Source organism: Chelmon rostratus, chromosome 23 (genome assembly GCF_017976325.1).
Source record: "Chelmon rostratus isolate fCheRos1 chromosome 23, fCheRos1.pri, whole genome shotgun sequence".
NCBI classification, from domain to species: domain Eukaryota; kingdom Metazoa; phylum Chordata; class Actinopteri; order Chaetodontiformes; family Chaetodontidae; genus Chelmon; species Chelmon rostratus.
In genome coordinates this window covers 4,779,379-4,801,020 of record NC_055680.1, presented here as the reverse complement: position 1 = coordinate 4,801,020, position 21,642 = coordinate 4,779,379, and the positions used below count along the sequence as shown (strand labels likewise).

General features: G+C 44.1%; 3 protein-coding genes across 5 annotated transcripts in view; all 3 read left to right on the top strand.

The window, feature by feature from the left end:
• The window catches only part of LOC121626295 (V-set and immunoglobulin domain-containing protein 1-like), a 30,026-nt gene that overhangs the window by 8,226 nt on the left and 158 nt on the right, over positions 1 to 21,642 (top strand). The window lies entirely within an intron of this gene.
• LOC121626296 lies at positions 3,189 to 21,591 on the top strand. Of its 3 annotated transcripts, none has more exons than XM_041964727.1 (5): positions 3,189 to 3,248; positions 3,350 to 4,051; positions 4,150 to 4,275; positions 19,554 to 19,591; positions 20,254 to 21,591. In XM_041964727.1, exons 1-5 carry the CDS (start codon positions 3,194 to 3,196, stop codon positions 20,371 to 20,373), a joined length of 1,041 nt encoding a protein of 346 aa, XP_041820661.1. In that variant the 5' UTR covers positions 3,189 to 3,193; the 3' UTR covers positions 20,374 to 21,591. The 3 variants fall into 3 exon arrangements, with proteins under 3 accessions (XP_041820661.1, XP_041820659.1, XP_041820658.1); XM_041964725.1 differs by lacking the exons at positions 19,554 to 19,591; positions 20,254 to 21,591 and adding exons at positions 4,549 to 4,586; positions 4,927 to 5,143; XM_041964724.1 differs by lacking the exons at positions 3,189 to 3,248; positions 3,350 to 4,051; positions 4,150 to 4,275; positions 20,254 to 21,591 and adding exons at positions 18,185 to 18,239; positions 18,341 to 19,048; positions 19,150 to 19,275; positions 19,941 to 20,201.
• Positions 13,198 to 15,082, top strand: LOC121626300. Its single transcript, XM_041964731.1, has 5 exons — positions 13,198 to 13,252; positions 13,354 to 14,061; positions 14,163 to 14,288; positions 14,568 to 14,605; positions 14,963 to 15,082. The coding sequence occupies exons 1-5, from the start codon at positions 13,198 to 13,200 to the stop codon at positions 15,080 to 15,082; spliced, it is 1,047 nt and encodes a 348-aa protein (XP_041820665.1).

Sequence of the window (21,642 nt, the reverse complement as noted above, 5' to 3'; positions counted from 1 at the left end):
ATCATCTCTGCCAACTGAGCCTATGTATAAAGAGTCCACTTCACTCGGCCGTTGCCACTTTTGATGTTGAGTGTATGACATACCTTGGAGAAGTGATTATTTTTTCCACATTAGTGACACACTACTCCATAAGCTGGGCATTGACGAGGCTCGTGCTTTCTTCCACATTTTTGGCAATTTATTGCGGATTGGCCTTGGTGCTTTTATTTCCACTGCCTGCTCGTTTTTGTCCTCTTGCTTTCTCAATGGCATCCACTTGAGTGTCATGTGTGGCGGTTGAAGTCTGCATCGCTCGTAGTCTTAGCTAGCTCTGTTGACCTGCATATTTCTATGGCCCTGCGAAGTGTCTTTCAGACGAGAGTCATTTATGCTGAACACTAATTTATCCCTCAGCATCTTTGGATAACAAACTGGACTACCTACGCCTTCTACGGACAACCCAGAAGTCTGCGGGAGAGTGCTGTGTGTATGTATTCACGGACACTTGGACCAACAACAGCATAACAGACCACCAGACCACCACAGACCGCCATTCAGCTCAAGCGGCTAACCTGCTATCGAGCAGACAGAGCTCTCGCTGAGGGAGGTAAGACACGCGGCGGGGGACTCTGTGTTTACATCAACAATGACTGGTGTCGTGACGCTGTTGTGATCTGCAAACACTGCTCACTACTGGTGGAGTTTGCTTTCATAAAATGCTGACCCTTTTACCTCCCGAGGGAGTTTACAGCCATACTGCTTGTTGCTGTTTACATCCCATCAAGCTCCAATGAAAACAACAAGAGGGAGGCATTGAACGAACTGCACCAACAACAGCAGACTGCCCACCCAGATGCCTTCCTCATCCTGGCTGGGGATTTCAATCATGCAGACCCAAAGAGGGTGTTTCCGAAGCTACACAAACACATAGACTTTCCAACACGTGAACATAACACACTGGACCAGGTTTACACCACCCAGAGAGGAGCTTACAAGGCCCTTCCCCTCCCACACCTCAGCGCCTCTGACCACATCACTGTTATGCTAATGCCAGCATACAGACCACTGGTTAAAGTCACCAAACCAGTTCTGAAAGAGGTGCGAGTGTGGCCTGAAGGGTCTTTGGAGGAACTTCAGGACTGTTTGGGACATGTTTAAACAGGGTGCCACCTACAACAACATCACCGACCTCCAGGAGTACACAGACGTCGTCACTGCTTACATCACCAAATGCATCGATGATGTAACAGTAACAAAGACCATCACTGTGCAGGCCAATCAAAAGCCATGGCTGACAGGAGAGGTCCACAGGCTGCCGAAGGCCCATAACACTGCCTTTAGAGAAGGAGACGAGGAGGGCCTGAGGACAGCCAGAGCCAACCTGTTACGCAGCATCAGAGAGGCCAAGAAGGTGTACTCCAGGAGGATAGCTCATCTCTTCAGCGACAGCAGGGATACGCAGTGCCTGTGGCGAGGGATACAGACCATCACGGACTACAAACCCCCACCGCAGACTTGTGACAGCTCCACCTCCCTAAATGAGCTAAATGACTTCTTTGCTCGCTTTGAAGCACACAACAGCACACCTGCACAGAAATCCCCATCCCCTCCCGGCGAACAGGTGTTGTCGCTGTCCCCGGACAGTGTGAGGAGGACACTCAGCAGGATCAACGCTCGCAAAGCTTCTGGTCCTGACAACATTCCTGGTCTTGTGCTGAGGGACTGTGCCGGAGAGCTCAGCTTCAGACTTCAGGAGAAGGCGCCCCCAGTATGCCCCCCTTACCATCAATGGTGCTACGGTGGAGAGGGTAAGCAGCACCAAATTCCTGGGAGTGCACGTCAATGAGGACCTCTCCTGGACCGCCAACACCACATTGCTGGCCAAGAAAGTGAACCAGCGCCTCTACTTCCTCCGCAAACTGAGGAAAGCTAGAGCCCCGGCCCCCATCATGCACACCTTCTACAGAGGCACCATCGAGAGCGTTCTGACCAGCAGCATCATCGTGTGGTATGGCGCCTGCCCCACGTCCTGCAGGAAGAACCTCCAGCGCATCATGAGAGCAGCTGAGAAGATCGTCGGTGCTTGTCTCCCCTCCCTCCATGACGTCTACACCTCCCGCCTCACTCGCAAAGCCCTTTGCATTGCGAGAGACCCCACCCACCCGTCACACCCCATCAGGGAGGAGAATGCAGAGTCTGCGGGCCAAGACCAGCAGACTGCGGGACAGCTTCGTCCACCAGGCTGTCAGGATGCTGAACTCTCTTCCTGCTCTGCCCCTCCTCCACACAAACACACAACCTGGACTATAACTCCCTGTTGCCCACCCACCCCCCCTTACTCTCCTACACTCACGCGTAAGCACATACACACACACACCCTGGACTCTGAAATGCCCCCAGCTGCCCCCCCCACCACCACACACACACACACACACACACACACACACACCCTGGACTCTGAAATGCCCCCCAACCCCCACCACACACACACACACACACGTACACCCTGGACTCTACAAACTCTCTCACTGATGTGAACTCCTCCCCTCAGGATAACAACACACAGTCACTTTATTCACCACCAGTCATTAAGCTAACTTCTTTTTTTTGCATTACCATTTATATTTGCACGATTACATTCTCTTAATGTTTCATAGTTTAGAATGTACAGTTTTTATTTATTTCTTTTTAATATATGTCTTGTCACAGAGGTTGAGAGTAACGCAATTTTGACTCTCTGTTTGTCTGTACATACTGCAGAATTGACAATAAAAGCTGACTTTGACTTTGACTAAGGAATAACACACACGGAGGTAAGACTGCAGGCAACATCATCTTTTAGTGCCGGACCAACATCACAACATAGACACCAGCAATCAATCATAGAACACTCCCATAGCATGACAGCCCAACATAGTAGAGCTCGATCAAATACACCACAGGAATGTTGTACAGCAACAACAAATACTGATGCTTCAAAAAATTAGACTGAAGGCATCATTAAAGGACATATTTAAATGTGTGCATGATAAATCATTTTCATTAAAAACACCTGTTTCTGCTCTTCATACATTCAATGCAGCACTGATCATGAGTTCATTGGCTCCAAATCAGGAAATTAGGTGGTTCTTGTCAACAGCCAATCAGAGTCTTCTCTCTGAAGAGTGGAGAACATATAGAGATCCATTTCATTCAACGCAGCATTTTGAACACGATGAAGACTCTGTGGTTTGCTTTGTATTTGACTTTTCTGTCCTCTGGAAGAATCGGTAAGTTTTCTGTTGTGACTTTATTGAATACGATGAAACATTTTGCTGGAGATGTTGATCATCAGTTAAATCTGCTCTTTGTGGATCTCTTCTCTCTTCAGCTCAGACAACTGATCTGAAATCATCCATATATGAGCTTGAAGAGGGTGGTTTTGTTTCAGCAAATGTTGGTGACAGCGTGACTTTGCAATGTTTCTGTGAAGGTGATGCAGTGATGTTTAACTGGTATAAACAAACTCTGGGACAGAAACCAAGGCGCATCTCTACTTACTACAAATATGACAAAAATGGGAAATTTCATGATGAATTTGAAAACAATCGACGCTTCACACTGGATACTGAAACTGGTCACAATCACTTGAACATTAAAGATCTTGACATTTCAGATTCTGCTACTTATTACTGCACAAGTAGCTATTCATACAGGTTTGAGTTTGCAGAGAGCATTATTGTGAGTGTAAAGGGTTCAGGTGTGAACATCCCAGCTTTGGTCCATCAGTCAGCATCTGACACCATCCAGCCAGGAGGCTCTGAGACTCTGAACTGTACAGTACACACTGGGACCTGTGATGAAGAACACAGTGTTTACTGGTTCAAACACTCTGAAGAACCTCATCCAGGACTCATTTACACCCATGGAGGCAGGAATGATCAGTGTGAGTGGAAACCCAACAAAACCCACACCTGCGTCTACAACCTGCCAATGAAGAGCCTGAATCTGTCTCATGCTGGGATCTACTACTGTGCTGTTGTCTCATGTGGACACATCGTGTTTGGAAACGGGACCAAGCTGGACTTTAAAGGTGAGGAACATGAAAACAGATGTTTCAAATATACAAAAGCTATAATTACTACCTAAATATTCTACAGCTCTGTAATGTCTCTGAATCTGGATCTGCAGATGAGGTGGAGTCGTTTGTCTTGGTGTATGTCTTGATTGGAGCTCTGGCATTCACCACCATCCTGGTTGTTTTGCTGGCATATGCAGCATATACAATGAAGAACAGAAACAGCTGTCAGTGTGCAGGTAGACCAGTTTCCATTCATCACCTTTGATAGTGTATATTTATGTGCTTTAAACTGGAGAAGCATCCTTTTGAAGTTGATCTGAATGAGAAAACTGACCACATCAAGACAGGAGTGTCACAGATCAACATGTCATGCTGATCTCTTCCACACACTGTGGGAACAGATTTATTTATTTCATGGTTTGTCAGAAAATCAAGAAGTTAGAAGAACCAGTGTTCTCACCACCATCTCAGTGGATTTTGAGGCTTTTGTTGTTTTTATTCTGAACCAGACTCAAGATCTTCAGCTGCCTTGACTCCAAATGCAGTGGTGAGTATTTCTGAATCACAACAGCACTAAAAATATATATTACAGTACAACAACAATACATAGAGGATGAAAGAAGCAACACCTGTGCAAATGTAAGCTGAATGTTTTGGATATATGTCAGTGAAATATCATACAGCATATGTGTATGTCAGTAGAAGCTTGGTCATTTAGTTCCTGTTGTGGAAATGGCCTTTTTGTAAAGCACAGTGATGCTATTTTCTCAGTGCTGTGATATCAGTGTGATCACTGTATTGTACAGGTGTTGCTGTTGATGTGTACAATACGTACAAGCATCAGACAAGCCATGTGAATTTTTATGCTGAAATTTATATTTTATCAGCAGGATGATCAAGATTCAGAAAACCTCCATTACGCTGCTTTGAGGGAGCACAGGATCAACAGAACGACAAGACGGAAGGACGACACACAGAATGATTGTGTGTATTCAAGTGTGAGGCAGTAGGAGCTGCAAATACTTCAACTGTTCTTTGTTTCTGTGGACGATGAATATGTCGATCAAAGTGGACCATATCTTATTTTTGGAGTTTTGCTGTCAGATTTTACCACAATATACTGAATGTAAAGTGTCGCCTTGCAGTAAACTAATAAAACATTGCTTTCATGAAACAAGCCGTCTGGATACAGTATGAGCTGTGCTGTCACATGTGCAGTTTCTCTATTCTCACTATAACTGGACTTTACAACGTCCAAACACAACCACACACAACTCATGTCTGTGGAGCCTGTGGGCTCAGGCACTTGAGAGCACGTTCACTCTGGAAAATGAGCATTAAAACTAAATCTCTACCCGCATTGGAGGAGCTGCAGAGAGACTGTATGTCTGTTTGTGCTGCACTGCTCACAAAGCAAAAGCCTTCAGCACTGAGAGTGTGTATCATAGAAACAGGCCATCACAGGCCACGCCCCTCTGTTCAACACCCGCCCACTGACTGGGAGATGCTCATTGGGTCCTTCTTCCTGGCTCCTTCAAAAGCAAATGAACGAGCAAATAAAACACTTAGCAACAATGAAGCAGCGAGCATGAACACACCTCAAGTGCTTTTCACACACTTTATATTCTGATATTGAAGAGCAAACCTCTGCAAACATCAAGCACCATTGATACGGATGTGACTCAGCAGGGCCGGCCGTCTCATAGCAGAGCGCCAACAAGACTCTCCATCATGTCATTTCTGAAAACACACTGTGAACATGCCTGGAACCAGTCTGTCAGATAGTGAGTGTACAACTGAGGTGTTCTGATTAATGCCTCTCCCAGATATCTTTGCAGGTTGTTCATTTTTACATGATGAGGCCGAGATGTGAGGATGCTTTTGAGCCTCTGTGTGGTCGGCAGTCAAACATTTGCTCTCAATATACTATGGTCTCATACATTTATAGCACCTTTGCTCTGTTTGTCTTGGTGGTTTCAAACAGGAAGTCGCTGCATTGTTTTCATGCACAGTAGTCACACAGCATAACTCTAATGCCCAGATGGTTTTAATATGATCAAAGAAATAATTTGAGCAATCAAAATTATATATTTATTTACAAACATCGTGATGCTCAGTCACAGATTTTGTATCATGGTCACTTGAAGTCCTGAAAGCTCTGAGTTGTCCTGAACTGGTGAAATAATAGCGAGTAATTCTATCATGTTTGTGAAAATGCACACAATTATTTCAGTGTTGTTCACTAAGAGTACAGTGTAATATGGGTCATATTTGACATGCCCACAGGCGCAAGGTTCAGGACTAAAACATGCAGACTGTACACACAAAAGAAGTGGTTTCACAAAAGTGTGGTTTATTTACAAAAGGCGCTCAGGATATCTCCCTACAAAACTAGAAATGCAGGGCAAAGGAAGTACAAACAAAAGGCACTAGGATTTTGGCAAAAGGAAACAACTCTCAAGCTACGAACAAACACAAAGGGTCTCTAGGACTATTCATGTGTCTTAACAAGGCAAAACAAGGAATCAAGGATCTTTTTCAGAGCTAGGAAGGTCAAGGCTGGTTCAAAACGGGGCACAGGACAAAGGGAGAAGCGGACTATATATACGAGGTAACAAGGAACAGGTGGAAACAATTAGGGCGGGGTGGAAAATCAAGGGTCTGAAACGAGAGGAGAATTAGGTTTCACAATAAAACAGGAAGTGCAAGACGAGACATAACGCCAGTGAACAAGACACATTAACAGACACGACGAGACATGACAATATTGGCAGAAATCCTCAGGACCAGCCGTGCTTCAGGATCAATGTGCTCACGTTGGTGTTAGCCTACACGTCTCATCATGTCCACCCACAGGAACCTGGTATTTCTGCCTGACAGTTGCACCAGCACACAGGTTTTCCATTTACTGTTGTGTCAGCCAAGATATGTTTAGGAAGGAGCAGGTGAGCCAATGAACATACAGCAAGTTAATGTGACCAGCAGCGTTAGCAACATGTGCCCGTAGCAACCACAGCATGGCACTGGTTCTTTCCTTCAGTTCATCTTTGAAACAAATGTTCGAGCCCCCAATTGTCCCACCAAGTGTCCGTCCCACTGACAGCAACTCTTGTCAGGAATTGGGGTCTCAGGGGAACTAAGCTTGAACCCACATGCAGACACGAGGGGGAACTGGTTCAATTTAAAAAATTCATTTCAGTAGTTAATTTAAACACAAGATACTTGTGCTCAAAAAGAGGATTCATTCTCAGTGAAGAACCTTGGACCCCTAATCTGCCTCTATACATGCCAAAGAGCAGTGATTCCTAACACGTCTCTGGGGGTCATCAGGTGGAAACCTCCCTTCAACAGTGTTTCGCCTACTTAGTCCCACTACACCTCCAGGAGGCTAGGCGGTGAACTCCGGCATCCCAGAGCCACCCCCCCCCCTAGTGCCAGTTCACACTGCTCCCACACAATCCAAACAGCACCGCCACGTTCAACTGACCCAGAGATGCTCCAGGTAGTGGCCAGTACAGATGCTACCATTTAACTATTGCTAATGCTAATGCTAACCGCCCCCATGTGAAGAACAGAAGAAGACAATACAGTTCCGATGCTACCATTTAGCTAATGTTAAATGCTAACCGCTACCTGCTAAGAGGAACAGAAGAAGACAATAAAGCTCGATTCACCTATACTGTTAATGTTAACTGCTAACTAACTGCTAAGATACTATCATACTACCACCGCTTTAGCTATTGTTAGCTGCTACAATGCTACCACAGGCCACAGGCCTAGATGCCACATGTAACTGCCGATTGCCACACTACCATCATCTACCCCTGCCTCTCACCAACTGCACCAATAAAAGCGGGGTGGGAATACAGACCCTGGTTCGGGTAGGGAGTAGAAAGTGAAGAGGTAGAGTCAAAGATGAAAGTAGGGATTGGATACAGACCCTTGTTCGGGAAGGGAGTAGAAAATTTAGAGGGTGCTGAAGGTGGAGGCCTAAGCCACAGACCAGATTTAACAGCCTCTTCTAACATTTCCTTCAAGAAGCAACAAACCCTAACATTTCCTTCAAGAAGCAAACAAAACAGGAAAACAACCAAATAAGAACAAAAAGACAAGCCAACTCTGTATCTTACAACACAAACTCACCTCAACAGGCCACATGGTCCCAAAGAGAGACTCTAGCTAGCAACACCCCCACCTTATCTACACTTCCACTTCCTGGATCTCTTCCTATTGGGAGAGCGAGAAGATGGGGCGGGGAAAGCAGAGCGAGAAGATGGGGCGGGGAAAGCAGAGCAGAGGAGTGGTGTCTTGTTCAGACTTTAACCTCTTCTCCTGCCGGATTAGGCATGCATGTTCTCTGCCTCCCCCTACTCCCTCACTGTCCCTATTTAACCCCCCAACTACTATTATTTCCCCTGATCCATATCCACTGACTAGACCTAGCGGCCTCATCTGACATCTCCCTCACTGTCTTCCTTAAATTTTGCCCCTGCACTCCCAGCTCCCTCAACAGTGAAACAGCTGACCCTGCAACAAAACCTCTACACCCCACTTCAACCGGACGAACCCTGGTCTTCCATCCCCTCTGCTCAGATTCTGTCTTTAAATTTGCATACTTAGTCTTCTTCCTTTCATAAGCTGCCTCCACTGAATTTTCCCAAGGGACTGTTAACTCAATAAAATACACAGTCTTTTTGGACCATAAGACAATGTCCGGCCTCAGATTACTATAAACTATTTCCTGGGGCACAACCAGCTTTCCTCCCAAGTCGACCTGCATTTGCCAATCAGCAGCCGCCTACCTGCCTTCTCCCTGACTTAGCAGCTCTATTTTTCTCCCCCTCTCGAACAAACTGCACAACTAACCTCTCCTTTCTAGAACTTCCAGAATTCACCTGCTTCCTTCTCTCTTCAATGCCTGCGGCTAAGCTTCTCAGCACCTGATTATGCCGCCATGTATACCGGCCTTGTGATAAGCCTTTGCACGCCTAACCGCCTCCACAACTTCTCTCCACCTAGGTGGGCTCACATCCATCTCCTGCTCCACTTCCCCTAATGGTGGCATGTCAGGTGGAAGACCTATGTTCCTATTCTCCTTTGAATCTGAATACGTCGACTTCAAATACTGTTCAATCTCTGATTTCGTTGCCTTAAGTTGCCCTCCTTTTTCTTGATTAAATAAGCCTTTCACAAAGTTAAAGGGGTTCCTAAAAATGCTGACCTTGCACGTTCCTTCTTCTTTCTCTTCTCCCTAAGGTGTTCTGCCCTTCTGAGTACTGCTAACCTGCTTCTCAGTTCCTCCTGCAACACATTAATTCCCTCCCTTTCTTCTTCTGACACCTTCCTCCACTGCTTTCTTAACTGCCTCCTTTCCTTTACTAACTTCTCTATTTCTCTTTACCGCCTAGACTTGCCGACCTGCACCCTCTCGCCTTTCCTTTTGACAAGCACCCCAAATCTCTCTAGACCATAGGAGTAGATCACATCTCCAATTTTATCCAATTTCTCCACTACATCTCCTCTAAGCCTGCTGATAAATCTCCATCAACTGCCTCCCATTCTTTGCTGTCATTTGCCCTCGGCCACCTAACTCTAGCTTTCTGCTCCATGCTTCTCTCCTTGGCTGGCCTGTTGACCTCCACACCAACTGCATCCCCTCTCCGTACCTCCTCCTCTCCAGGGATAGTGTTACTGATATCCTGCGAACTGTGGTTTTCTACCTGTCGCTGGACTTCATCCGACTGATTCGACTGACTCCTCAAGAAATACTGGTCGATGCAGCCACTCAGCCCTTCCACGGCTAAACACTTCCTCCTTCCCTGATGAGTTCTAAGGCCTCAGATTGATGTTATTTTTTGCCAGCCACAGTAAAAGTAGCCAAAATCCAAAACTCAGAGAACTAAGGAAAAACACTCACATGGGTAGAGGGGCATAAGACAGGGAACGAAGACAACACAGAACAAACACTGACACAGGGCCTCTTCCCGGTGGACCCTCCCAGGAAGGCGTCCAGGAGGCATCCGATAAAGATGCCAGAGCCACCTCAGCTGGCTCCTCTTGACGTTGAGGAGTAGCGGCTCTACTCTGAGCTCCTCCCGAGTGACAGATCTCCTCACCCTATCTCTAAGAGTTCTCGTTCTTTCGGTCATGACCCAAAGTTCATGACCATAGGTGAGGGTAGGAACGTAAATTGACTGGTAAATCGAGAGCTTTGCCTTTCGACTCAGCTCCTTCTTCACCACGATGGATGAGTACAACGACCGTGTTACTGCTGCCGCCGCTCCAATCCACCTGTCAATCTCACGCTCCATCCTTCCCTCACTCGTGAACAAGACCCCAAGAACTCCTCCACTTGAGGCAGGAGCTCTCCTCCAACCCAGAGGGGGCAAGCCAAAAATGTTTCCAGGCCTGGCTCCATGGTGAGGCCTCTGTAACACCAATCCAGGCGACGTAGTGGTCCTTGTTTTTATGTCTTATCGCCAAGGACCTGTTTGCCTTGGGAGACCCTACCAGGGGCAATAAGCCCCAGATAGCATAGCTCCTAGGATCATTTGAGGACTCAAACCCCTCCACCACAATAAGGTGGCGGTTCAAGGAGGGGATGGAAGAAGACAACTCTAGAAAAACACAAGGATCGTGGTGTGGCTAAAGACTAAGACAACACACAAGAAACACTTACATGGAGCAGGGCATGGCATGGGAATATAGACAACACTAGAGGACGTAGGACAAACATTTACATGATACGAGGGAAGGCTGGAGAAGACAAACAAGACTCGGAAAAAACACACAATGAACGTGACTTGGCTATAGACTTAGACAACACTAAAGAAACACTCACATGAAACTTGGCATGGCATGGAAACAAAGTCAATACTAAACACTTGCAAGGGGGCATGGCATGGCAAACACGGACAACACGAAAGACGTTGGACAAACATTTCCATGATATGTGGCAAGGCTAGAGAATAAAGACAAGACTAAGAAAAACACTTACAAGATACTTGGCATGAGAAGGTAACACAGAACACTAGAGGGACACCTAAATGAAACGAGGCATGGACATGAACAGAGACAACACCAGGAAGAACACTCACAAGGTAAAGGGCACAGCATGGATTCACAGACAAAGACCTGACAAAGACTGAGGGGGAGAGACAGGCTTAAATACACCAGGGAGGACAACTAATGACACACAGGTGAAGCCAGACAATTACAGAGGCGGGAAAAACACAGGAAGGAAAGAAAAAGAAGCAACATAACATGAACCTTCAAAATAAAACAGGAGGTGACAAAAACAGACTATGGGTACATCCCATTTCTCAAAATTGCATTCTTGTTTCCCTCACTTGCGTCTTTTCCTTGCGTCTTAGTCCCTCCCACCGGGGATGCATGGGAGGACGCAAGGAAACCACGCAAGGAGAGAAGAAACGAGGAAATATGTTTTATGAGAATTGAGACGTCCTTTCCTCTGAAGCGTCACATGAAGCGTGACGTGACACAGCTGGATCTGCTGCAGTTACCGTTATATTCACACCCCCACCACCCCCTGCCCTCGATATATTTACATTTTATACTTATATTTACATTATTAAAAAAGTTTCCAGCACTAGCAAATAAATATGAAACACTTTTATTAATGCACATAAGAATTAATGGCTTCATTCTTGGCTGGACGCCTCTTCAGGTGAACAGGTGGTCATTTTCTGACCTGAACTTTATCAGCCTCGCTGTGTCTTCTGTCCCTGTTCAATGAGACACATTTCAGACCTGTCAGTGAAGAGAAACCTACGAGCCATGAAACACATTATTTCAGAACAAGTGACGACAGGCCGATGTGTTAGCATTAGAACAGGTTGTAGATAAAAGACTGCTTAGTGGAGACAAAACTGGAGACAGATTTTTTAATGTCTGACGCTGAACGCAGAAATTAGCTGCTGCGGGACTTTTATAAATCAGTAGAAATAACAGCGGTAAACCAAACTCTGTCTCCAGCTACGTCTCTCTCAGGTCTGGGATATCCCGTCACTTCTCCACATTTGACATGATCTATCTGTAAAGAAATAAGTTTTCCTGCCTGCCGTCCTGCGCACAGTGAGAGGCGGTTGCTATGCAACGTACGTGTTTACTTTCAGAACCACTGCGCACTGAGAGTGGTGACAGACGAGAGTAGGCTCATTTTAAATCAATTATGTTTTAATCACTATTTTGTGTCACTTTATATTGAATGCTTTAGTAGTGAGCAGAGTTCTAAGAGAGATAATAGTGAGCAGGGACAATAGGAACCTGCTCACGACATCATCTCTTACGTGATTGAAATATGACGGATCCTCATGTTCTTGTATTATTGCTCTTTGGAGAACGTAGCGTTAAGTTAGTGTCATCTGAATTACAGCCATTCACTGCAGGATACTAACACTAGCGCACTTTCTCCTCCACCTCGTTCAAACATGACAGCTGTCGGGGTGGAGTCTTCATACCGTTCAGTTGACAGACTTCCGGGTAGGATGCACTGATGTATCCTCGCTCATAGCTCCTCCAAGGGCCCTCATCGCTCCTCGATCCTCGTTCCTCAGAGCCGCAATTTGCACTTTGGGACGGCCGGCAAGATGGCGGACCAGAAGTACTTCCGGTTCGAACGAGGATCGAGGAGCGAGGAAACGACAATTTTGAGAAATGAGATCCACCCTATGACAACAGAAAAGGAGAATCAACAAAAGACAGGTGTGCTAAGCACGGATCATGACACATCTGACAGTCCATAATGAAAATCACTGCAGAGAAGAGTGGCACCAATTTTTAGACGCAGCACACCATGACTGACACATGGAAGATTCAAAGTCTGCAAAATGCTCCTCTATTAGCTGCAGCTGCTAAAGTGGGAAGGTTGTATAGCAACAACAAATACTGATGCTTCAAAAAATGGGACTGAAGACATCATTAAAGGACATATTTTAAAAGTTGTATGCATGATAAATCATTTTCATGAAAAACACCTCTTTACGCTGTGAATTCATTCGATGCAGCACTGATCATGAGTTCATTGGCTCCAAATCAGGAAATTAGGTGGTTCTTGTCAACAGCCAATCAGAGTCTTCTCTCTGAAGAGTGGAGAACATATAGAGATCCATTTCATTCAACGCAGCATTTTGAACACGATGAAGACTCTGTGGTTTGCTTTGTATTTGACTTTTCTGTCCTCGGGAAGAATAGGTAAGTTTTCTGTTGTGACTTTATTTCATACGATGAAACATTTTGCTGGAGATGTTGATCATCAGTTAAATCTGCTCTTTGTGGATCTCTTCTCTCTTCAGCTCAGACAGCTGATCTAAAATCATCCATATATGAGCTTGAAGAGGGTGGTTTTGTTTCAGCAAATATTGGTGACAGCGTGAGTTTACAATGTTTTTGTACAGGGACTGTTCTGACAAAGTATTACTGGTTTAAACAAACTCTGGGACAGAAACCAAGGCTCATCTCTACTTACAACAAACATCAAAAAAATGTGATTTTTCATGATGAATTTGAAAACAATCCACGCTTCACATTGGATACAGAAACTGGTCACAATCACTTGAACGTTACAGATCTACAAATTTCAGATTCTGCTACTTATTACTGTGCAAGTCGGTTTGCAATCAGCTTTGAGTTTACAGAGGGCATTATTGTGAGTGTAAATGGTTCAGATGTGAACATCCCAGCTTTGGTCCATCAGTCAGCATCTGACACCATCCAGCCAGGAGGCTCTGAGACTCTGAACTGTACAGTACACACTGGGACCTGTGATGAAGAACACAGTGTTTACTGGTTCAAACACTCTGAAGAACCTCATCCAGGACTCATTTACACCCATGGAGGCAGGAGTGATCAGTGTGAGAGGAAACCCGACACACAAACCCACACCTGTGTCTACAACTTGCCAATGAAGAGCCTGAATCCGTCTCATGCTGGGATCTACTACTGTGCTGTTGTCTCATGTGGACACATCGTGTTTGGAAACGGGACCAAGCTGGACTTTGAAGGTGAGAAACATGAAAGCAGATGTTTCATCTATACAGAAGCTATAATTTCTACCTCCTCAATATTCTACAGCTCTGTAATGTCTCTGAATCTGGATCTGTAGATGAGGTGGAGTCGTTTGTCTTGGTGTATGTCTTGATTGGAGCTCTGGCATTCACCACCATCCTGGTTGTTTTCCTGGCGTATGCAGCATATACAATGAAGAACAGAAACAGCTGTCAGTGTACAGGTAGACCAGTTTCCATTCATCACCTTTGATAGTGTGTATTTATGTGCTTTAAACTGGAGGAGCATCCATTTGAAGTTGATCTGAATGAGAAAACCGACCACATCAAGACAGGAGTGTCACAGATCAACATGTTCCATCATGCTGATCTCTTCCACACACTGTGGGAACAGATTTATTTATTTCATGGTTTGTCAGAAAATCAAGAAGTTAGAAGAACCAGTGTTCTCACCACCATCTCAGTGGATTTTGAGGCTTTATGTTGTTTTTATTCTGAACCAGACTCAAGATCTTCAGCTGCCTTGACTCCAAATGCAGTGGTGAGTATTTCTGAATCACAACAGCACTAAAAATATATATTACAGTACAACAACAACACATAGAGGATGAAAGAAGCAACACCTGTGCAAATGTAAGCTGAATGTTTTGGATATATGTCAGTGAAATATCATACAGCATATGTGTATGTCAGTAGAAGCTTGGTCATTTAGTTCCTGTTGTTGAAATGGCCTTTTTGTAAAGCACAGTGATGCTATTTTCTCAGTGCTGTGACATCAGTGTGATCACTGTATTGTCCAGGTGTTGCTGTTGATGTGTACAATACGTACAAGCAAGTATCAGACAATCCATGTGTATTTTTATGCTGATTAAACTTTGAAATGATATTTTATCAGCAGGATGATCAAGATTCAGAAAACCTCCATTACGCTGCTTTGAGGGAGCACAGGATCAACAGAACGACAAGACGGAAGGACGACACACAGAATGATTGTGTGTATTCAAGTGTGAGGCAGTAGGAGCTGCAAATACTTCAACTGTTCTTTGTTTCTGTGGACGATGAATATGTTGATCTTTATTTGGAGTTTTGCTGTCAGATTTCACCACAATTTACTGAATGTAAAGTGTTGCCTTGCAGTAAACTAATAAAACATTGCTTTCATCAAACAAGCCGTCTGGATACAGTATGAGCTGTGCTGTCACATGTGCAGTTTCTCTATTCTCACTATAACTGGACTTTACAACGTCCAAACACAACCACACACAACTCATGTCTGTGGAGCCTGTGGGCTCAGGCACTTGAGAGCACGTTCACTCTGGAAAATGAGCATTAAAACTAAATCTCTACCCGCATTGGAGGAGCTGCAGAGAGACTGTATGTCTGTTTGTGCTGCACTGCTCACAAAGCAAAAGCCTTCAGCACTGAGAGTGTGTATCATAGAAACAGGCCATCACAGGCCACGCCCCTCTGTTTAACACCCGCCCACTGACTGGGAGATGCTCATTGGGTCCTTCTTTCTGGTTCCTTCAAAAGCAAACAAATGAGCACATAAAATACTCAGCAACAATAAGGCAGTGAGCATGAACACACCTCAAGTGCTTTTCACACACTTTATATTCTGATATTGAAGAGCAAGCCTCTGCAAACATCAAGCACCATTGATACAGATGTGACTCAGCAGGGCCGGCCGTCTCATAGCAGAGCGCCAACAAGACTCTCCATCATGTCATTTCTGAAAACACACTGTGAACATGCCTGGAACCAGTCTGTCAGATAGTGAGTGTACACCTGAAGTGTTCTGATAGATGCCTCTCCCAGATATCTTTGCAGGTTGTTCATTTTTACATGATGAGACAGAGATGTGAGGATGCTTTTGAGCCTCTGTGTGGTCGGCATTCAAACATTTGCTCTCAATATACTTTGGTCACGTACATTTATAGCACCTTTGCTTTCTTTGTCTTGGTGGTTTCAAGCAGGAAGTCGCTGCAGTGTTTTCATGCACAGTAGTCACACAGCATAACTCTAATGCCCAGACTGTTTTAATATGATCAAAGAAAACATTTGAACAATCGAAAATATATATTCATTTACAAATATTTGCCGATGCTCAGTCACAGATTTTGTGAAATAATAGCGAGTAATTCTATCATGTTTGTGAAAATGCACACAATTATTTCAGTGTTGTTCACTAAGAGTACTTCCTGTGTGGTTCCGGTGCCAAAGACTGTGCATCCCAGGGAGCCCATCCACTTCAAGCCTGTAGCCTTAACTTCCCACCTGATGAAGACTCTGGAAAGGATCATACTTAGCCATCTTCGTCACCTGGTGGGCAGCGAGCTGGACCCCCTACAGTTCGCATATCGACCAGGCATTGGTGTGGAAGACGCTATCATCTACCTGCTCCATCACTCACTTTCCCACCTGGAGAGCACTGGTAACACAGTGAGGATCGTGTTTTTTTTACTTCTCCAGTGCTTTCAACACGATCCAGCCATCACTGCTGAGGGGGAAGCTGGAAAGTGCCAGAGCAGACTGTCACCGGGCTGCATGGACCATCGACTACCTCACCAACAGACCACAGTATGTGAGGCTTCGCGACTGTGTGTCAGATGTGGCAGATTGCAGCCTTTCCTCTTCACCCTCTACACATCGGACTTCAGACACAACACATTCAGCTGCCACCTCCAGAAGTTCTCCGACGATACAGCCATCGTTGGATGTGTATCGCAGGGGAACGATTTGGAATACAGGGAAGTTATCGCTAACTTTGTCGACTGGTGTGGACTAAACCACATGCAATGCCGGCAAGACCAAGGAGATGGTGATAGACTTCCGCAGGAAAGCACCACAGACTACACCGGTGTGCATCCAGGGATTTGACATTGAGATCATGGAGGAGTACAAATACCTGGGTGTACACCTCAACAATAAACTGGACTGGTCCACTAACACTGATGCCCTGTACAGGAAGGGCCAAAGTTGTCTTCATCTCCTGAGAAGACTGAGGTCCTTTGGAGTATGTAGGACATTACTGAGGACTTTCTATGACTCTGTGGTTGCATCTGCAGTCTTTTACGCAGTGGTCTGCTGGGGCTGGGGAAGCTCTGAGAGGGACAGAAAGAGACTTAATAAACTGGTCAGGAGAGCTGGCTCTGTCCTGGACTGCCCTCTGGACACCACTGAGGATGTAGGTGAGAGGAGGATGTTAGCCAAGCTGACATCGATCATGACAACCCCTCCCACCCCCTGTATGACACAGTGGGGGCCCTCAGAAGCTCCTTCTGTAACAGACTGCTGCATCCAGTGTGGAATAAGGAACGCTACCAGAGGTCCTTCATTCCATCAGCTGTCAGATTATTCAACTCCAGCACCACTTAACATAAGACTGTGTTGATGTTGTTTGACAAATTACGCTCACATCCACACATTTTGAGCAATACTACATATTTCCTTTTACATTTTGAGCAATATTACATGTTTCTTTTTACATTTTGAGCAATATTACATATTTCCTTTTACATTTTGAGCAATATTACATATTTCTTTTTACATTTTGAGCAATATTACATATTTCCTTTTACATTTTGTGCAATATTACATTTCATTTACCGTTTTGTATATTTTATTCTTCTGTGCAATAGCAGTAACACTATTTTTTTATTTTTAATCGAAAGGCAGCTTACATTGTTCTTTATTTCCACAGCTACTGGGGCAATACACAGTTTTTCTTATTTTTCATATTTATATTTTTCTTTTATATGGTCAAATTCCATTTATTTTGTAATATGGACATATATATAGTCTGCTTTTTATTTTGTACTTTGTTTTTTTTTCAAAAGTTCTCTACCTCTGCTGCTATTTTTCTTCTCACTGCTTTCACATGCTGCAGTAAAGCCCAAATTTCCCTGGCTAGGGATAAATAAATTTTTATCTTATCTAATCTTGTCATTACAAACACCTGTTTACGCTGTTAATGCATTCGATGCAGCACTGATCATGAGTTCATTGGCTCCAAATCAGGAAATTAGGTGGTTCTTGTCAACAGCCAATCAGAGTCTTCTCTCTGAAGAGTGGAGAACATATAGAGATCCATTTCATTCAACGCAGCATTTTGAACACGATGAAGACTCTGTGGTTTGCTTTGTATTTGACTTTTCTGTCCTCGGGAAGAATCGGTAAGTTTTCTGTTGTGACTTTATTTAATACGATGAAACATTTTGCTGGAGATTTTGATCATCAGTTAAATCTGCTCTTTGTGGATCTCTTCTCTCTTCAGCTCAGACAGCTGATCTGAAATCATCCATATATGAGCTTGAAGAGGGTGGTTTTGTTTCAGCAAATGTTGGTGACAGCGTGACTTTGCAATGTTTCTGTGAAGGTGATGTTGTAGCAACGTATTACTGGTACAAACAAACTCTGGGACAGAAACCAAGGCTCATCTCTACTTACTACAAAAATCAAAAAACATGTTATTTTCATGACGAATTTGAAAACAATCCACGCTTCACACTGGATCCTGAAACTGGTCACAATCACTTGAAAATTACAGATCTGCACATTTCAGATTCTGCTATTTATTACTGCGCAAGTAGCAATTCATACAGCTTTGAATTCACAGCAGAATTCATTGTGAGTGTAAAGGGTTCAGGTGTGAACATCCCAGCTTTGGTCCATCAGTCAGCATCTGACACCATCCAACCAGGAGGCTCTGTGACTCTGAACTGTACAGTACACACTGGGACCTGTGATGGAGAACACAGTGTTTACTGGTTCAAAAACTCTGAAGAACCTCATCCAGGACTCATTTACACCCATGGAGGCAGGAATGATCAGTGTGAGTGGAAACCCAACACACAAACACACACCTGTGTCTACAACTGGCCGATGAAGAGCCTGAATCCGTCTCATGCTGGGATCTACTACTGTGCTGTTGTCTCATGTGGACACATCGTGTTTGGAAACGGGACCAAGCTGGACTTTGAAGGTGAGGAACATGAAAGCAGATGTTTCATCTATACAGAAGCTATAATTACTACCTCCTCAATATTCTACAGCTCTGTAATGTCTCTGAATCTGGATCTGCAGATGAGGTGGAGTCGTTTGTCTTGGTGTATGTCTTGATTGGAGCTCTGGCATTCACCACCATCCTGGTTGTTTTCCTGGCGTATGCAGCATATACAATGAAGAACAGAAACAGCTGTCAGTGTACAGGTAGACCAGTTTCCATTCATCACCTTTGATAGTGTGTATTTATGTGCTTTAAACTGGAGGAGCATCCTTTTGAAGTTGATCTGAATGAGAAAACCGACCACATCAAGACAGGAGTGTCACAGATCAACATGTTCCATCATGCTGATCTCTTCCACACACTGTGGGAACAGATTTATTTATTTCATGGTTTGTCAGAAAATCAAGAAGTTAGAAGAACCAGTGTTCTCACCACCATCTCAGTGGATTTTGAGGTTTTTGTTGTTTTTATTCTGAACCAGACTCAAGATCTTCAGCTGCCTTGACTCCAAATGCAGTGGTGAGTATTTCTGAATCACAACAGCACTAAAAATATATATTACAGTACAACAACAATACATAGAGGATGACAGAAGCAACACCTGTGCAAATGTAAGCTGAATGTTTTGGATATATGTCAGTGAAATATCATACAGCATATGTGTATGTCAATAGAAGCTTGGTCATTTAGTTCCTGTTGTGGAAATGGCCTTTTTGTAAAGCACAGTGATGCTATTTTCTCAGTGCTGTGACATCAGTGTGATCACTGTATTGTACAGGTGTTGTTGTTGATGTGTACAATAAGTACAAGCAAGCATCAGACAAGCCATGTGTATTTTTATGCTGATTAAATGATATTTTATCAGCAGGATGATCAAGATTCAGAAAACCTCCATTACGCTGCTTTGAGGGAGCACAGGATCAACAGAACGACAAGACGGAAGGACGACACACAAAATGATTGTGTGTATTCAAGTGTGAGGCAGTAGGAGCTGCAAATACTTCAACTGTTCTTTGTTTCTGTGGACGATGAATATGTCTATCAAGCTGTACCATATCTTATATTGGAGTTTTGCTGTCAGATTTCACCACAATATACTGAATGTAAAGTGTTGCCTTGCAAGCGAACAAGCCATGTGTATTTTTATGCTGATTAAATGTTACAATGATTTTTTTGAGCAGAGTTACCAAGATGCAGACAACCTCCATTATGCTGCTTTAAGGACCAACACAGCCAACAGATCAAAAAGACAGAAAGACGACACCTGGACTGAATGTGTGTACTCCAGTGTTCGGCAGTAGAACTGCAGCATGTTTCATGTTGGGTCTGTGTTACTAGAAGTGGGCATTTTGTCAGATTTCAACTCCACATACTGAATGTAAAGATTCATGTTGCAAAGCACCAATTAAACACGTTCCTTCAGCTACAGTTAAGCCAGGTTTCTTTGATGTGATGGAGGTGCCATATTTCCACTCTCACTGCACTGACAGTAGCTGACAATGCTCCAACACACAGCCACACATAACTGATGCCTGTGGTGATTGTGGCCTCAGGTCCTCTATAGAGGAAACTGAACAGAAAAACAAAGCCAGCACCCGCAACTAAAGTCATGAGGGCCTTTATTCTTTTACAAAGCAAACCGTCATCATTGACAGTCTGTACATGTGTAGCGTTTCCCCCTCCACACAACCCACGCCATTTGGTTGTTGTTTGTGGCTACTTAGTAAATCGAAAGCAGATCAAACCCTCAGCAGCACTCTCTCAGAGTCAGTGGGACACAATCGGTGTGGCTTTGCAAACGTCAAACGAGTTTAGGCTGTTCAGAAACATCCAGAAGCATCAAGGTGTGATGTTGCATGAAGCTCAAGCTAATCTGTCTGATCGCTTGTGCCCGACCCAAGTGTGTTAATAATGCATGAGGCTCTTCACAGGCTGTTTACTGTAAATATGCTCATTGTACATCACAAACACAAATGACTAAAGTTTAGCTCTCAATACACTTTGGTCATGTACTTTTCGAGGCAACTCCTCTTTCTTTGTCTTGGTGGTTTCAAACAGGAAGTCGCTGCAGTGTTTTCATGCACAGTAGTCACACAGCATAACTCTAATGCCCAGACTGTTTTAATATGATCAAAGAAATCATTTGAACAATCAAAATGAAATATTCATTTACAAACATTTAGCGATGCTCAGTCACAGATTTAATGCTATGATTGCTTGAAGTTCAATCTGCTCTTTGTGGATCTCTTCTCTCTTCAGCTCAGACAGCTGATCTGAAATCATCCATATATGAGCTTCAAGAGGGTGGTTTTGTTTCAGCAAATGTTGGTGACAGCATGACTTTGCAATGTTTCTGTGAAGGTGATGTTCTAGCAATGTATTACTGGTACAAACAAACTCTGGGACAGAAACCAAGGCGCATCTCTACTTACTACAAAAATCAAAAAACATGTTATTTTCATGATGAATTTGAAATCAATCCAAACTTCACATTGGACACTGAAACTGGTCACAATCACTTGAACATTACAGATCTGCAAATTTCAGATTTTGCTACTTATTACTGTGCA